This window comes from Zea mays, chromosome 1 (assembly GCF_902167145.1).
Source record: "Zea mays cultivar B73 chromosome 1, Zm-B73-REFERENCE-NAM-5.0, whole genome shotgun sequence".
Taxonomy (NCBI): Eukaryota; Viridiplantae; Streptophyta; class Magnoliopsida; order Poales; family Poaceae; genus Zea; species Zea mays.
The window spans coordinates 3,795,820-3,807,643 of record NC_050096.1 but is presented as its reverse complement, the minus strand read 5'-3'; the positions used below and the strand labels follow the sequence as shown (position 1 = coordinate 3,807,643).

The 11,824-nt window shown below is 49.4% G+C and overlaps 3 protein-coding genes across 6 annotated transcripts; 1 reads left to right on the top strand and 2 right to left on the bottom strand.

Annotated features, from left to right (window-relative positions):
- Positions 1 to 3,972: 3,972 nt before the first annotated feature.
- On the bottom strand, positions 3,973 to 5,040 carry LOC100283976 (xyloglucan endotransglucosylase/hydrolase protein 5). Its single transcript, NM_001156874.2, has one exon. The coding sequence runs from the start codon at positions 4,979 to 4,981 to the stop codon at positions 4,229 to 4,231; it is 753 nt and encodes a 250-aa protein (NP_001150346.1). The 5' UTR covers positions 4,982 to 5,040; the 3' UTR covers positions 3,973 to 4,228.
- Positions 5,041 to 6,342: 1,302 nt separating this feature from the next.
- On the bottom strand, positions 6,343 to 9,160 carry LOC100191772 (riboflavin biosynthesis protein ribD). Of its 2 annotated transcripts, XM_023301934.2 has the most exons (4): positions 8,867 to 9,160; positions 8,437 to 8,800; positions 7,403 to 7,701; positions 6,343 to 7,088 (listed from the first exon to the last, which is right to left on the bottom strand). In XM_023301934.2, the coding sequence occupies exons 1-4, from the start codon at positions 9,133 to 9,135 to the stop codon at positions 6,500 to 6,502; spliced, it is 1,521 nt and encodes a 506-aa protein (XP_023157702.1). In that variant the 5' UTR covers positions 9,136 to 9,160; the 3' UTR covers positions 6,343 to 6,499. The 2 variants fall into 2 exon arrangements, with proteins under 2 accessions (XP_023157702.1, NP_001130669.1); NM_001137197.1 differs by lacking the exon at positions 8,867 to 9,160 and having other exon boundaries at positions 6,370 to 7,088; positions 8,437 to 8,773.
- LOC100286006 (uncharacterized) lies at positions 8,989 to 11,377 on the top strand. Of its 3 annotated transcripts, none has more exons than NM_001158894.1 (8): positions 8,989 to 9,368; positions 9,778 to 9,973; positions 10,073 to 10,147; positions 10,262 to 10,336; positions 10,430 to 10,510; positions 10,609 to 10,683; positions 10,805 to 10,978; positions 11,082 to 11,376. In NM_001158894.1, exons 2-8 carry the CDS (start codon positions 9,782 to 9,784, stop codon positions 11,121 to 11,123), a joined length of 714 nt encoding a protein of 237 aa, NP_001152366.1. In that variant the 5' UTR covers positions 8,989 to 9,368; positions 9,778 to 9,781; the 3' UTR covers positions 11,124 to 11,376. The 3 variants fall into 3 exon arrangements, with proteins under 3 accessions (NP_001152366.1, XP_008680850.1, XP_035814746.1); XM_008682628.4 differs by having other exon boundaries at positions 9,296 to 9,460; positions 11,082 to 11,377; XM_035958853.1 differs by having other exon boundaries at positions 9,331 to 9,460; positions 9,573 to 9,973; positions 11,082 to 11,377.
- Positions 11,378 to 11,824: the final 447 nt, after the last annotated feature.

Sequence of the window (11,824 nt, the reverse complement as noted above, 5' to 3'; positions counted from 1 at the left end):
TTAGCATATGCATGTGTGCTAGATTTCAATCCGATCCTAAGGAGTGTCACTTAGTGGCGGTGAAGCGAATTCTTAGATATTTGGTTGCTACGCCTTGCTTCGGGCTCTGGTATCCAAAGGGGTCTACCTTTGACTTGGTTGGATACTCAGATTCCGACTATGCTGGATGTAAGGTCGATAGGAAGAGTACATCAGGGACGTGCCAATTCTTAGGAAGGTCCCTGGTGTCGTGGAACTCTAAGAAACAAACCTCCGTTGCCCTATCCACCGCTGAGGCCGAGTATGTTGCCGCAGGGCAGTGTTGCGCGCAACTACTTTGGATGAGGCAAACCCTTCGGGACTTTGGCTACAATCTGAGCAAAGTCCCACTCCTATGTGACAATGAGAGTGCTATCCGCATGGCGGAAAATCCTGTTGAACACAGCCGCACAAAGCACATTGACATCCGGCATCACTTTTTGAGAGACCACCAGCAAAAGGGAGATATCGAAGTGTTTCATGTTAGCACCGAGAACCAGCTAGCCGATATCTTTACCAAGCCTCTAGATGAGAAGACCTTTTGCAGGCTGCGTAGTGAGCTAAATGTCTTAGATTCGCGGAACTTGGATTGAATTGTAGCATACATATTTATGCTTTTGATCATGTTCCTTTTTGCATTTTGTTGTTTAGTATGGTGCTCAAGTTGTACAAACACTCCCTGGACCTCACAAGTCCGTTGCAAAGTGATGCACAGTTTTAGGGGGAGATGTGTTACAACTTGACCCTTTGAGACTAACCATATGCTTGAGTTTGCTTGCTTTAGTCTCGAAGGAGAATTAAAAGGGAAAAGGTGGACTTGGACCATGCAAGACTTCCACTGCACTCCGATGAAAAGAGTAACTTTTCCAAGTTCATCTTTTAACTCTTATTGCCTATTTGCTCTTAATTGAAGATTTTGGTGAGGCAATGGGGTTAAAGGGCCAAGATTGATCCCGTTTTGGTGCTTGATGCCAAAGGGGGAGAAAATAAAGGCCAAAGTGATAAATGGATCAGCTACCACTTGAGAGATTTTGAAAATAGTAGAATAGTTGAAAATAGTAGAATAGAGTTTTTTGTTTTGTCAAAACTCTTTTATTGTCTCTCTTGTCAAAAGTTGGCTTCTTGTGGGGAGAAATGTTGATTATGGGAAAAAGGGGGAGTTTTTTGGAATCCTGAATCAAATACTCCTGAAATGACTCTCTTTATGACTTAACATGTGTGTTTGACTTAGAGATAGAAATTTGAGTTTTGATTTGCAAAAACAAACCAAGTGGTGGCAAAGGATGATCCATATATGCCAAAATTGAATCAAAATAAATTTGAGTTTTATTTGAAGTGATATTGCACTTGTTCTAGTTGCTTTATGTTGTGTTGGCATAAATCACCAAAAAGGGGGAGATTGAAAGGGAAATGTGCCCTTGGGCCATTTCTAAGTATTTTGGTGATTGAGTGCCAACACAAGTGCTTAAATGTGAATCTATACCCATAGATGGACAAAGTGCAAATCAAGAGTAAAGGTATGTTTCTAAGCCTTAGTACATTGTTTTGAAGACTAATGTATTGTGTCTAAGTGCTTGAAACAGGAGAAATCGAGTCAGAGAAAAGTTGGCTGTGTACAGCCAAAAGGCTGTTCGGTCTGGAGCACCGGACTGTCCGGTGGTGCACCGGACAGTGTCCGGTGCGCCAGACTAACTCGGGCGAACTGGCCGCTCTCGGGAATTTACCGGCGACGTACGGCTATAATTCACCGGACTGTCCGGTGTGCACCGGACTGTCCGGTGAGCCAACGGTCGGCCGGGCCAACGGTTGGCCGCGCGATCTGCGCGGGACACGTGGCCGAGCCAACGGCTAGAAGGGGGCACCGGACTGTCCGGTGTGCACTGGACATGTCCGGTGCGCCAACGGCTCTCTGACGGCCAACGGTCGGCTGTGCCGTTTAAGGAAAGAAATCGGGCACCGGACAGTGTCCGGTGTGCACCGGACTGTCCGGTGCACCAGTCGATAGAAGGCAAGATCAGCCTTCCAGATTTGCTCTCAACGACTCCTAGCTGCCTTGGGGCTATAAAAGGGACCCCTAGGCGCATGGAGGAGGACACCAAGCATTTCTACAACATTCCTAAGCACCAAGACATCGATTCCGCGCATTTGATTCATTGTGATAGCATCTAGAGCTCTTGTTGAGTTGTGAACTCATTGAGTGGTGTTGCGAGCTCTTGTTGCGACTTGTGTGCGTGCTGTTGCTCTGATTTTGAGTCTTGTGTGCGTTGCTAGTTCCTCCCTTACTCCGCATTTCTTTGTGAATCTCAAGTGTAAGGGCGAGAGGCTCCAAGTTGTGGAGATTCCTCGCAAACGAGATATTGAAAGGCAAAGCAAAACACCGTGGTATTCAAGTTGGTCTTTGGACCGCTTGAGAGGGGTTGATTGCAACCCTCGTCCGTTGGGACGCCACAACGTGGAGTAGGCAAGCGTTGGTCTTGGCCGAACCACGGGATAAACCACTGTGTCATCTCTGTGTTTGATCTCTTGTGGTATTGTGTTTTGTTGAGACTCCTCTCTAGCCACTTGGCAATTATTGTGCTAACACTTAACAAGTTTTTGTGGCTATAAGTTTAAGTTTCACAGGATCACCTATTCACCCCCCTCTAGGTGCTCTCAATTTTTAAAGAAAATAAAATAAAAAATGGAAACTTCGGAAACTGAGACAACATCGGTATTTCGGAAACATCGGAAATGAAAATTATGTACGAAAAATACAGCGTTAACGGTCCAAATCTAGAATACGATCGGTAAATAAATCAATATAACAATCGTGTCGGCCCAAGCCCTACGGTATGAGGATACGGCCCAAGCACGACATAGCGATCGTGTCGGCTGGTCCAGGCACTATTAAATAGGCCATGCCCCGCACTAGCCCGCCAGACACGGTCTATTTGACCATCTATACCTCCACACGATAATGATGGTCCTCGTCTCAGTTGTCGCCACCTCGTTCGTCATCCTGCTTCTTTTCTCTCTTCCCTCATGCCTCCGCCTCCACGCCACCCATTCTCAGCAGAGGGCGTGGGAGCAGGCGCCTCCTCCCCGTATTCACTAGCCCCGACACCGACCCGCGCAGTGGCTATTGCACGTCCACGAGGGTGTTTCACAACATCATTTTCGCCATCGTCGGACGTCCTGTTCGTCTTCCCGGCCTTCACCCTATTCTTCCTCCCCAACCTACTCTCCCTACCCACGGTCACAACCGTGAACCGACCGACGCTCGTCGACACGGGTACGGGCGAGTCGGTCTTGCTCCTGGCTTTTCTTCGTGCGTACTGCCGAGGAGGACACGATGACGACTGCCACGCTTAGGTTATCCTGGCGATGACGAGTCCAGATCTGAGATATTGGACAACCAAGGCACGTAGCACGGCAGCAGTCGGCATATGCTACGGAGTTGGTGGTGGTGTTGTGTCGCCTCGGCGGGTCTATGGTTAGAAGGCACTCGCATTCTCTCGCCTTTTTCGGATTGATGTTTGGTGCGGGTGCCTCTCGGTTTGGAGCTGCTCTGACTGGGCTTCTTTCTCCACTTGCGTTCTCTCTCCCTGTATGTATCTAGCGTTATACTACCTATGTCGTCTCCAGATGTCCATGTCTTCGTCGTGTACTTCTCCGGCAATGAACAACTATGATTGTCTCTTCTCTTCTGTTTCTGCTCTACGAAACCTTGGAAGTGGGAGAGGCGAGGGATGTGGTCCCTGATTTGCTGCCTATGGTACCCATTCGATGGCTCGGCATCACCTGTCTACACGGTCTTTCCTTTATCACGATGTTGACTCGGTTAGTCAAATCAAAAAAATATTATGCGGAGAGTAGAGACAATCAATAAAAAATCTTGAGATCTTTTTGGTGGATAATTTATGTAGATATTGTTGTGAGCCGTTGCAACGCACGGACAACCAACTAATTTAATATTTATAATTAAACATCTAAACATTCGATGTCTCAGAGATTAAATTTCAGCCCTTTACCAAGTATCCCCTTAACATAAAAATACAGGAACCGAAGCAAAAGTGCAAAACAGTAAACAGAGCACATTGACCATTGAGCAACGAACAACATAAATACAGCAGCTGAAATGTTTTTTTTCACCGATGAGGCCGCATCCATTATTCATAGATCTTTTTAATTGCAGAGACACTCAAAAGACATTCCATTGCACCACCAAGATCTAAACTTCACCTGCTCCGGCGTCCTTCTCTTCTTCCGCCGCCGCGGCAGCGTCAGCGGCGACAGGATCGCCAGCGGGCGCATGAGCGGCGTCTTCCACTGAATGCTCAGCAGTGGGCACCCTGACGTCCTTGTAGCTGCAGACGTAGGGCGCGTCGCGGCCGTGGTACGTGCCGGTCCACGCCCCATCGGCGATGTGGCTGGCGTCCCAGACGGAGGCGTACAGGTACATGGGCTTCTCCGGCCACGGCTCCCCCTCGCGCCTCTTGTCGCGCCGGACGAGCTCGCCGTCGACGCGCCACTCGATGGCGGCCGCGTCCCAGGCGATGGCGTAGTGGTGGAAGCCGTCAGAGGAGTCGAAGGGGAGCGCGTGGATCTGCTCCCGCCCGCCGTTGCCGCCGACGTAGTAGTTGGTCTGGACAGCGCGCTTGTCGTGGCCGAGGAACTCGAAGTCGATCTCGTCCTGGTCGGCGGAACCCTCCAGGGAGGACAAGTAGATGTTGTAGTTGAGTCCCGACGTGTCCCCCGCCGGCGCGCGGATCGTGGTGGCCACGGCGCTGCCGGGCAGGAACCGGCAGCAGGAGCGCCAGCGCGCGCCGCCGCGGTCGTCGTAGGTGACGTGGATCTCCCCCGCGTGGCGCTCGTGGAGGCACGCCTCCGGGCAGTAGTCCACGGCGATCCGGTGCAGCGGCTCAGTGCCGTTGGGGTGGAGCAGGTGCGGCTCCCAGCTGCAGGCCTCGGATTCAGACGCCATTGTGGTGACTGGTGAGTGGAGCGCTGGGCAGAGGTGGTGACTGGTCACAGACTCACAGTGGTCTCGAGCAGGTTGGAAGTGGAACGGAAGCGAAGACGGTTTTATGGGTTGGGCCTGGTCCGCGGAAGCCGCCGGGTTAACCGCGCGGGGCACGTGGGCCTCCAAGGCGTTCTGTCCCTAGCGTTGGCTTTTCTGCGAGCCTCTGAAGCAGCAGAAGCTTGCTGTTTTTTCTTTTAACCTTTTTTAAAATCGATATTTTAAAAATAATCTATCCTAGCTGGCACGATCAGAAGCTAAGATTAAGAAAATAGTAAATATTATTTAAAAACATTTGATTTAAAAATGGTTTTATAACATCCAGCTTGCTTCTCGCCTGGAGCCCGGATAAGAGAATAGCAAATCAACTGGACTGTCTGCACGTTTTACTGCAGCCTGTCGAGGCATTTTTTAGATTCAACTTGAGAACGAGTGTAGCCGTGCAATACAAAGTTTTAGAATTGAGGCCAAACCCGATACCCGAGGTTAAAACTAACTAATACAATGATCCAGTGAGAGCTAGCCGACGCAATTACAAGACAAACTTAGGGCATGTTTGGCAAAGCTCCAGCTCCTGCTTCTTTAGCTCCAGATCCTGATCCTCATGATTCTCCTAGAGAATCAGAATTATTTTTAAAACCGTTTGGCAAGTAAACAGATTCTTGTCTGCTGAGAGTTGGTGGTCTGTGGCGATTGTCTGTTTTACCCTTTGCAGTTCAACTTTGTTACAAACCAATAAGTAGGATGCATATACATAAAAAATTATGAAACAATAACATATAAACTATTCCCATCATAGTAGTGCATAAAATGGTCTCAAATGTTTAATCCATAAATTGACTTGTTATGTTTTTGTCCAATGGCAATTGCGGGTAATTTCGATCAAACTTTGAGGGGAGGTCTATATTTGGTTGGTTGAGGAGCTGTTTTAAGGGAGGGTGGAGCAGGTTTTTTTAGATCTCACCTTTCTTCACAAAAACGACTCCCAATCTTTCGGCTCCACACGAGAATCAGTTTAAAAAAATACCCGTTTGACACGGCTCCTCTAGATCCTCACTTAGAATCAGGAACTGGAGCTGTGCCAAACGGGCCCTTAATTCTCAATCCTCCTGTGCTGTCTCCACTACCGCTTTCCGAATATCTCATAACTGAGATCAAAGTCCGGCCAAGTATATGCACCTGAAGGCCTGTCATGCCATTGGCAACAACAGACAGGGAACGCAGTTGCATGTGTGATCGGAATAATACACGGCATCGACATTCAGATTAATAAGACATTTGCATTGATTTGCAGACAGGGAGTATCACCGGGCAGCAGTTCCATGTCAGCAAAATGAAGGACGCATGGCATTGATTTTCAACTATATATATAAAAAAGCAAAACCCCACATGGCTCGTGGGCGGCTCTGCAAGTATATTACAGGGCTATCTGTTTACACGAGGGAAAACAAACAATGCCAATCTCCGACAGAAGAGAGGCTATTACACATAGCCTTCCAGCAGCACACTCCCATTCACATCCCTGAGCTCCAAGTTCTTCAACGGGAACGATTGGCTGCCACCAAATGCCAGGTTGCTGAGCCCGTCGCTCGCGAGCCAAAAGGGCAGGACCTCAACGACGACCTTCTGCACCAGCTTGTCCTCCTGGAAGTCGTTCAGAAGCGACGCGAAGCTTTCGCCGGCCTCTCTGAAGTCCACCAGCACGCTGCAGAGCCCTCGCTGCGCAAGAAGCTGGAGAATAGACTCCAGGTCTATCTGACGAAAAACTGCAACTTCCACTCCTGCTGGCTCCACAGTGACCGGACTATCGGCAAGGACTATGGCCCTGGATGCATGCTCTTGGCTGAGAGATGGGATGTGTAGCCGGGAGCTTTCACCCTGTGCTATGATGATACAGAGAGGTTGGTTTGTGCCGGCTTCACGCGACAAAGGTAAGGCCGACATCTTGGCCAGGTCGCTTGAAATTATGACTCCGTCGTATTCTTTCATCAGCTGCGAGTAGTACCCACCTGACTGATCAGCTCCCTTCCCAATCTGGTTCGTGATGATTCCATTCATTGAGAGTGTAGCTCTGTTATTCATATAACAACAAGTAAATACCATCACAAACATTGCACATGGTACTAAAAAATGGCCCATAGAGAACATTTTCGATAAGCAGACAACAACAATGAACATTACTACTCGAATGGATGAAGCACATGGGCTTTCAACAGTTCTCCAGACCACAATTAGTTATAGGATCTACCGTCCAACTCATATTTCAAACTCTATAGCGCTGTAAACTGTCCATTTAGCATCTACCAGCAGGTCCTTCAGAGCAAATGTGAGCACTGATTTAGCAAACTTGGGAGATTAGGAAGATAATTGGAGTCGGATATTTACCTCAGAGTTGCAAAAGCCTTCCCGGTGAGCATACGATGGATATAAGCCTCGTTTAGTTTGCGGCATAACGCTTCCTCCACACCCACCCTCACACTTATCCCAGCACCTTGGAGCTTCTCAATCCCTTTGGATGCCACGATAGGATTTGGGTCAGTCATCCCCACGACAACTTCCTTCACTTTTGCATTTATGAGCGCTTCAGTACACGGAGGGGTTCTCCCGTAGTGGTTGCAGGGCTCCAAGCTAACATAGGCCGTCGCATTTTCAGCTAGATTACCTGCATCTCTTAGTGCAAATACCTACACATGATTTTAACACTATACAGGGTTATGATGTTATATAACAATACTTTGTAATTGTAAGTTCTTAAGCCAGTATAATACATGCAGTGTAGCAGATTAAATATTGAGATGTGATGCAAAACTGTTTATAGGAGGGAATCTTCAAGGAGAGTCGACTGGGAAGATTCAGCATCTACTGTCCCTCCCAAACCAAATTATTACACATTCTTCTAGAACTGTTCCCATAGAAAAAGATGTTGTCACTATCATCCTCTTACAGAACTTGTAATTTTTATTAGTTAAGAGGTTAATGTAATGTTAATTGATCTTTTTATACACCATGATGTTCACAGCTTTAAAATAAAGCTTAGTGTTTTACAGCATCAGAAATGAAGGAGATGAGAACAAGACTAGTCACTTCCTCTATAACATTGATAGCTAACCAATGGATGACGTGCTGTTTCACAAGCTTTGCGGGTGTTTTACAATCTTTACTTCTTGTTGTGGTAGACAAAAGTTTACATTAATTAATCTTCATAGTTCATACACTAGTATAAGCACAAACTATATTATTCTGTGCAAACCAAAAATAGCATTTGCTGCTTTCCATAACTGCAGAATGATGATGCCTAACAACACGGCCAGATCCCGTTGCGCTTTATGACGATCATCACCAAGCAACATTTCCCCCCTTCGTGATGAGAATAAGCATCCAAAGAAAATATTCAAAAGCGAGAGCGGGAGACATGCTACCTCGGCATGAGGTTGGCCGGCCTTGGGGTGGAATCCTTCTCCGACGACGCGGCCGTCGCGGACGATGACGCAGCCCACCATAGGGTTGGGGCTGGTGTGGCCGGCCGCCTTGCGCGCCAGCTCCACGCACCGCCGCATGTAGTGGGCGTCGTCCAAGTCCCCCGCCGCCTGCGCCTGGCAGCGCCCGCCGAGGGCCCCGGCCACGAGGCGGGGGCGGGTAGCGGAGGCGAGCGTGGCGGCGCGGACCGGGCGCTGGGTGAGGTGCGGGCGCGAGACGAGCGAGGACGCCATGCGCGTGGGCAGCGAGCGGTGGCGACTGGCGAGTGAGCGGGAGGGGAGGGGAGCCCAATCCGAGGGCGGCCGCCTGCGCGCGCGGAGAGTTTGGTTGAGTTTGGGACGGTTGGTTGGGTGTAGGTCGGAGGGCGCGCACCAAGTTTCAACCAGTAGCGAGCCTGTGCGAGCCAAGCCTAGCTCCGTCACCCTCCACGCACGCTGCTCCACCGCCGCTGCCGGCTCCCGTGCTGCGCTGCCCTGTGCCCTCTTCGTTGGCTGCTGCCGGCTTCCGCGGTTCCTCCCCTTCGTCCCAACCGCCGGCCGCCGCGCCGGCCTCTCTCTCCCTCTCGCCCCGCCTTCGGCCTTCTTGCTCGACGCTGTACTAATTGAGTTGGCTCGCCGCGTGCGCCGCCGGCCGGCCACCATATCCTATCCCGCCGGTCCGCCGTTGGCTCAGCCAGTGGGGAGCGGTTGACACGTGGGCCGGTGTCGTCACGACCCTGGGCCCGTGTCAGCCCATTACGCTTACACCACTTGTTCGATTCCGGCCCGGACAGTACACGTCGCCTCCACGTACCTGTCATCTCATCTCAATCGAATGGCGCAGTGAAGTAGCAGACCGAGGAAGCCACTCCAGGACTTTGCTCGGCTGACACCAGGTAGCCGCCCCTCCTCTATCCACCCCTTCACTTGCTTGGTCTTCCACTCACCCCTCTCTCGTTATTCACCCGGTCTCCTCTCCTGCAAAGAGGTACGTAACTGCACTTTCCTGCTCAGTCTTTTGATCGGTTTCAGTGATGCACTGATGCTGTAGAGTTTCGTTTCTGTTAGTACTCTAATCAACGGACAACGGTTTCTGTTAGTATTCTTGGGTTCATGGCTGTCTGCAGATTGTCGCCCTTGCTCTGCCTGCTCTATTCGGCCTCAGTTCATTCTGTCGTAAACCTCACCTCGTAACTGAAATAAGCCATATGCGCCGCGCGTCGAAGCTTAGTGTCTGATCGATACGCTATCCCTACAATTTTCTGAGCTGTTGAACTCCTGCGCCCGTCTCCTCGTCGAGGACAGGAAGATGAGCTCGCTACACGCCACACGAGCGGAGCTTGGCCTGGTTGTCCTGTACCTGAACAAAGCCGAGGCCCGGGACAAGATCTGCAGGGCGATCCAGTACGGCTCCAAGTTCGTAAGCAACGGGCAGCCTGGCACTGCGCAGGAGGTCGACAGATCGACCACCTTGGCTCGCAAAGTCTTCCGGCTCCTCAAGGTCAGTCCAGATTCAGATGTGCTGTGTTCTTCTCCCCGTCGTACCAGCTCAACTGTTCTCGGTGTAGAATAACCGCTTGATGTCGCATGTAATGTCCAGTGGGTCAATGATCTGCATGCTCTTATCAGCCCGCCGGCCAAAGGGACTCCGCTCACCCTCGTTCTGCTTGGCAAAGTAAATCGACTTCTCCCCTCCACACAGTACACTGTTCATCAAGAAATCCCCCCCGTTTAGGAATCACAGGGTTCGAAACGAATTAACCTGCGGGTTCTTCTTCTACGATTGCAGTCCAAAAACGCGCTGCTTTCGACGTTCTTGTTCTTGGATCAGTTTGTGTGGCTCGGACGAACGGGGATCGTCAAGGTTTGTCCCGATGGAAAGGCTTGGTTGCTTTGTGCATGCATTTTTTTTTCCTTTCGACTGATTTGTTCTTGCTTTTTTTCCCCCCGTTGGTAGAACAAGGAGGCGACGGACCGCGTTGCCAGGTTATCCCTGTACTGCTGGATGGCTTCTTCTGCCTGTGCAGGTCTAGTTGAGGTATGTATACAACACAGTTTCAGTTTCTTCACATCCATATATGCTTCAGGGTTTTCCTAAGTGGTGATGGTACTGATCGCGTGCCTGCCACTGTGCAGCTTGGAGAGCTTAAAAGGCTATCGAGATCGATGAGGAAGCTTGCAAGAGAGCTGAGGGACACAGATAAATATGAGGTGCATACACATATACTACACACTTTCGTTTCTGCCACTGACTGTTTGAGGTGAGGGCATGGAGTGTATATGCAGCTAAATTTTCCACCTGTTTGAGTGTTTATCACATGGCCATTCTCAGAACGAGCAGTACCAGGACAAAATGAGGCAGTCAGATGAACGGCTCCTGGCCCTGGTCAAGGCGGCCATGGACGTGGTCGTGGCCGTCGGGCTTCTTCAGCTGGCGCCCAAGAAGGTCACTCCGAGAGTGACAGGAGCCTTTGGGTTCGTCACCTCGCTTATCTCCTGCTATCAGGTATGACTTCTGCCTCGAGTCTGTGCTGTTGTGCGTGTGTTTTCTCAGTAATGGAAGCTGCAATGCAACGCTAATGTTGTGTGTGCCTGTGCTCTGCCTGCAGCAACTTCCTTCCCGCGCTCCTGTTGCCAAAGTCAAAGTTTGAGAGGTGTCGCCGTCCTAGTAAAAAAAAAAGAGGCGACGCTGGAAATCGATCTCTGCTTCAACAATGGATCGTAATATAATTTTATTATGCGAATATAAGGCAGGCTAGCTATGTATTTTTTTTATTAAAAAAATAGTACAACAAAATAGAACACCAGTGATTGCACGTATGGGCTTATCACTATCTTCTCTTTTTGCCTAGCAATGGACAAGTAATGTTCACGTGATTATGTCTTTGGATATGCTTTGCTTGTATGTGGCTCCTACTGTTCCAACGTCGATACTAGTCCTTAAAGAGGCTATGGATCGTTGTCGGCCCCTTTTCCCGGGGTGAAAAAGGGCACGAACTTCACTGACATGTGGTTAGTGATCGGCTACATAACGATCCACCACAAAAAATGGTTTTAGTACAAAGTCTCTTTAACTAATAGAGGTGCACACAGATTTTAGTAGATAACCTCTCTCTAGTTAATATGAGCGGATTTATCTAGAGATCACCTCTATAAATAACCACATGATCTTCGGTTAAATGCCCACCAAGATGACAATTTGAATGGTCTACTAGACTACTACTAACCATATAGAGTGGGACTAGATGTCAAGCTACCTCGGCTCAGCTCGTTAAGAAACCGAGACAGAGAACCAGCTAGGCTCGACTTAATTACGAGCTCGAGCTGACTTAAATAATAATAATATACACAT

Coding starts and splice junctions, on each gene's coding strand:
- LOC100191772 (XM_023301934.2), bottom strand. CDS start 9,135: ATGGTGGCCGGCCGGCGGCGCACGCGGCGAGCCAACTCAATTAGTACA. Junction 8,801..8,866: donor TCGCTACTGGTTGAAACTTG/GTGCGCGCCCTC, acceptor CCGCGCGCGCAG/GCGGCCGCCCTCGGATTGGG. Junction 7,089..7,402: donor AAGGCTTTTGCAACTCTGAG/GTAAATATCCGA, acceptor TATGAATAACAG/AGCTACACTCTCAATGAATG.
- LOC100283976 (NM_001156874.2), bottom strand. CDS start 4,981: ATGGCGTCTGAATCCGAGGCCTGCAGCTGGGAGCCGCACCTGCTCCAC.
- LOC100286006 (XM_008682628.4), top strand. CDS start 9,782: ATGAGCTCGCTACACGCCACACGAGCGGAGCTTGGCCTGGTTGTCCTG. Junction 10,148..10,261: donor CCCTCGTTCTGCTTGGCAAA/GTAAATCGACTT, acceptor CTACGATTGCAG/TCCAAAAACGCGCTGCTTTC. Junction 10,337..10,429: donor GACGAACGGGGATCGTCAAG/GTTTGTCCCGAT, acceptor CCCCGTTGGTAG/AACAAGGAGGCGACGGACCG.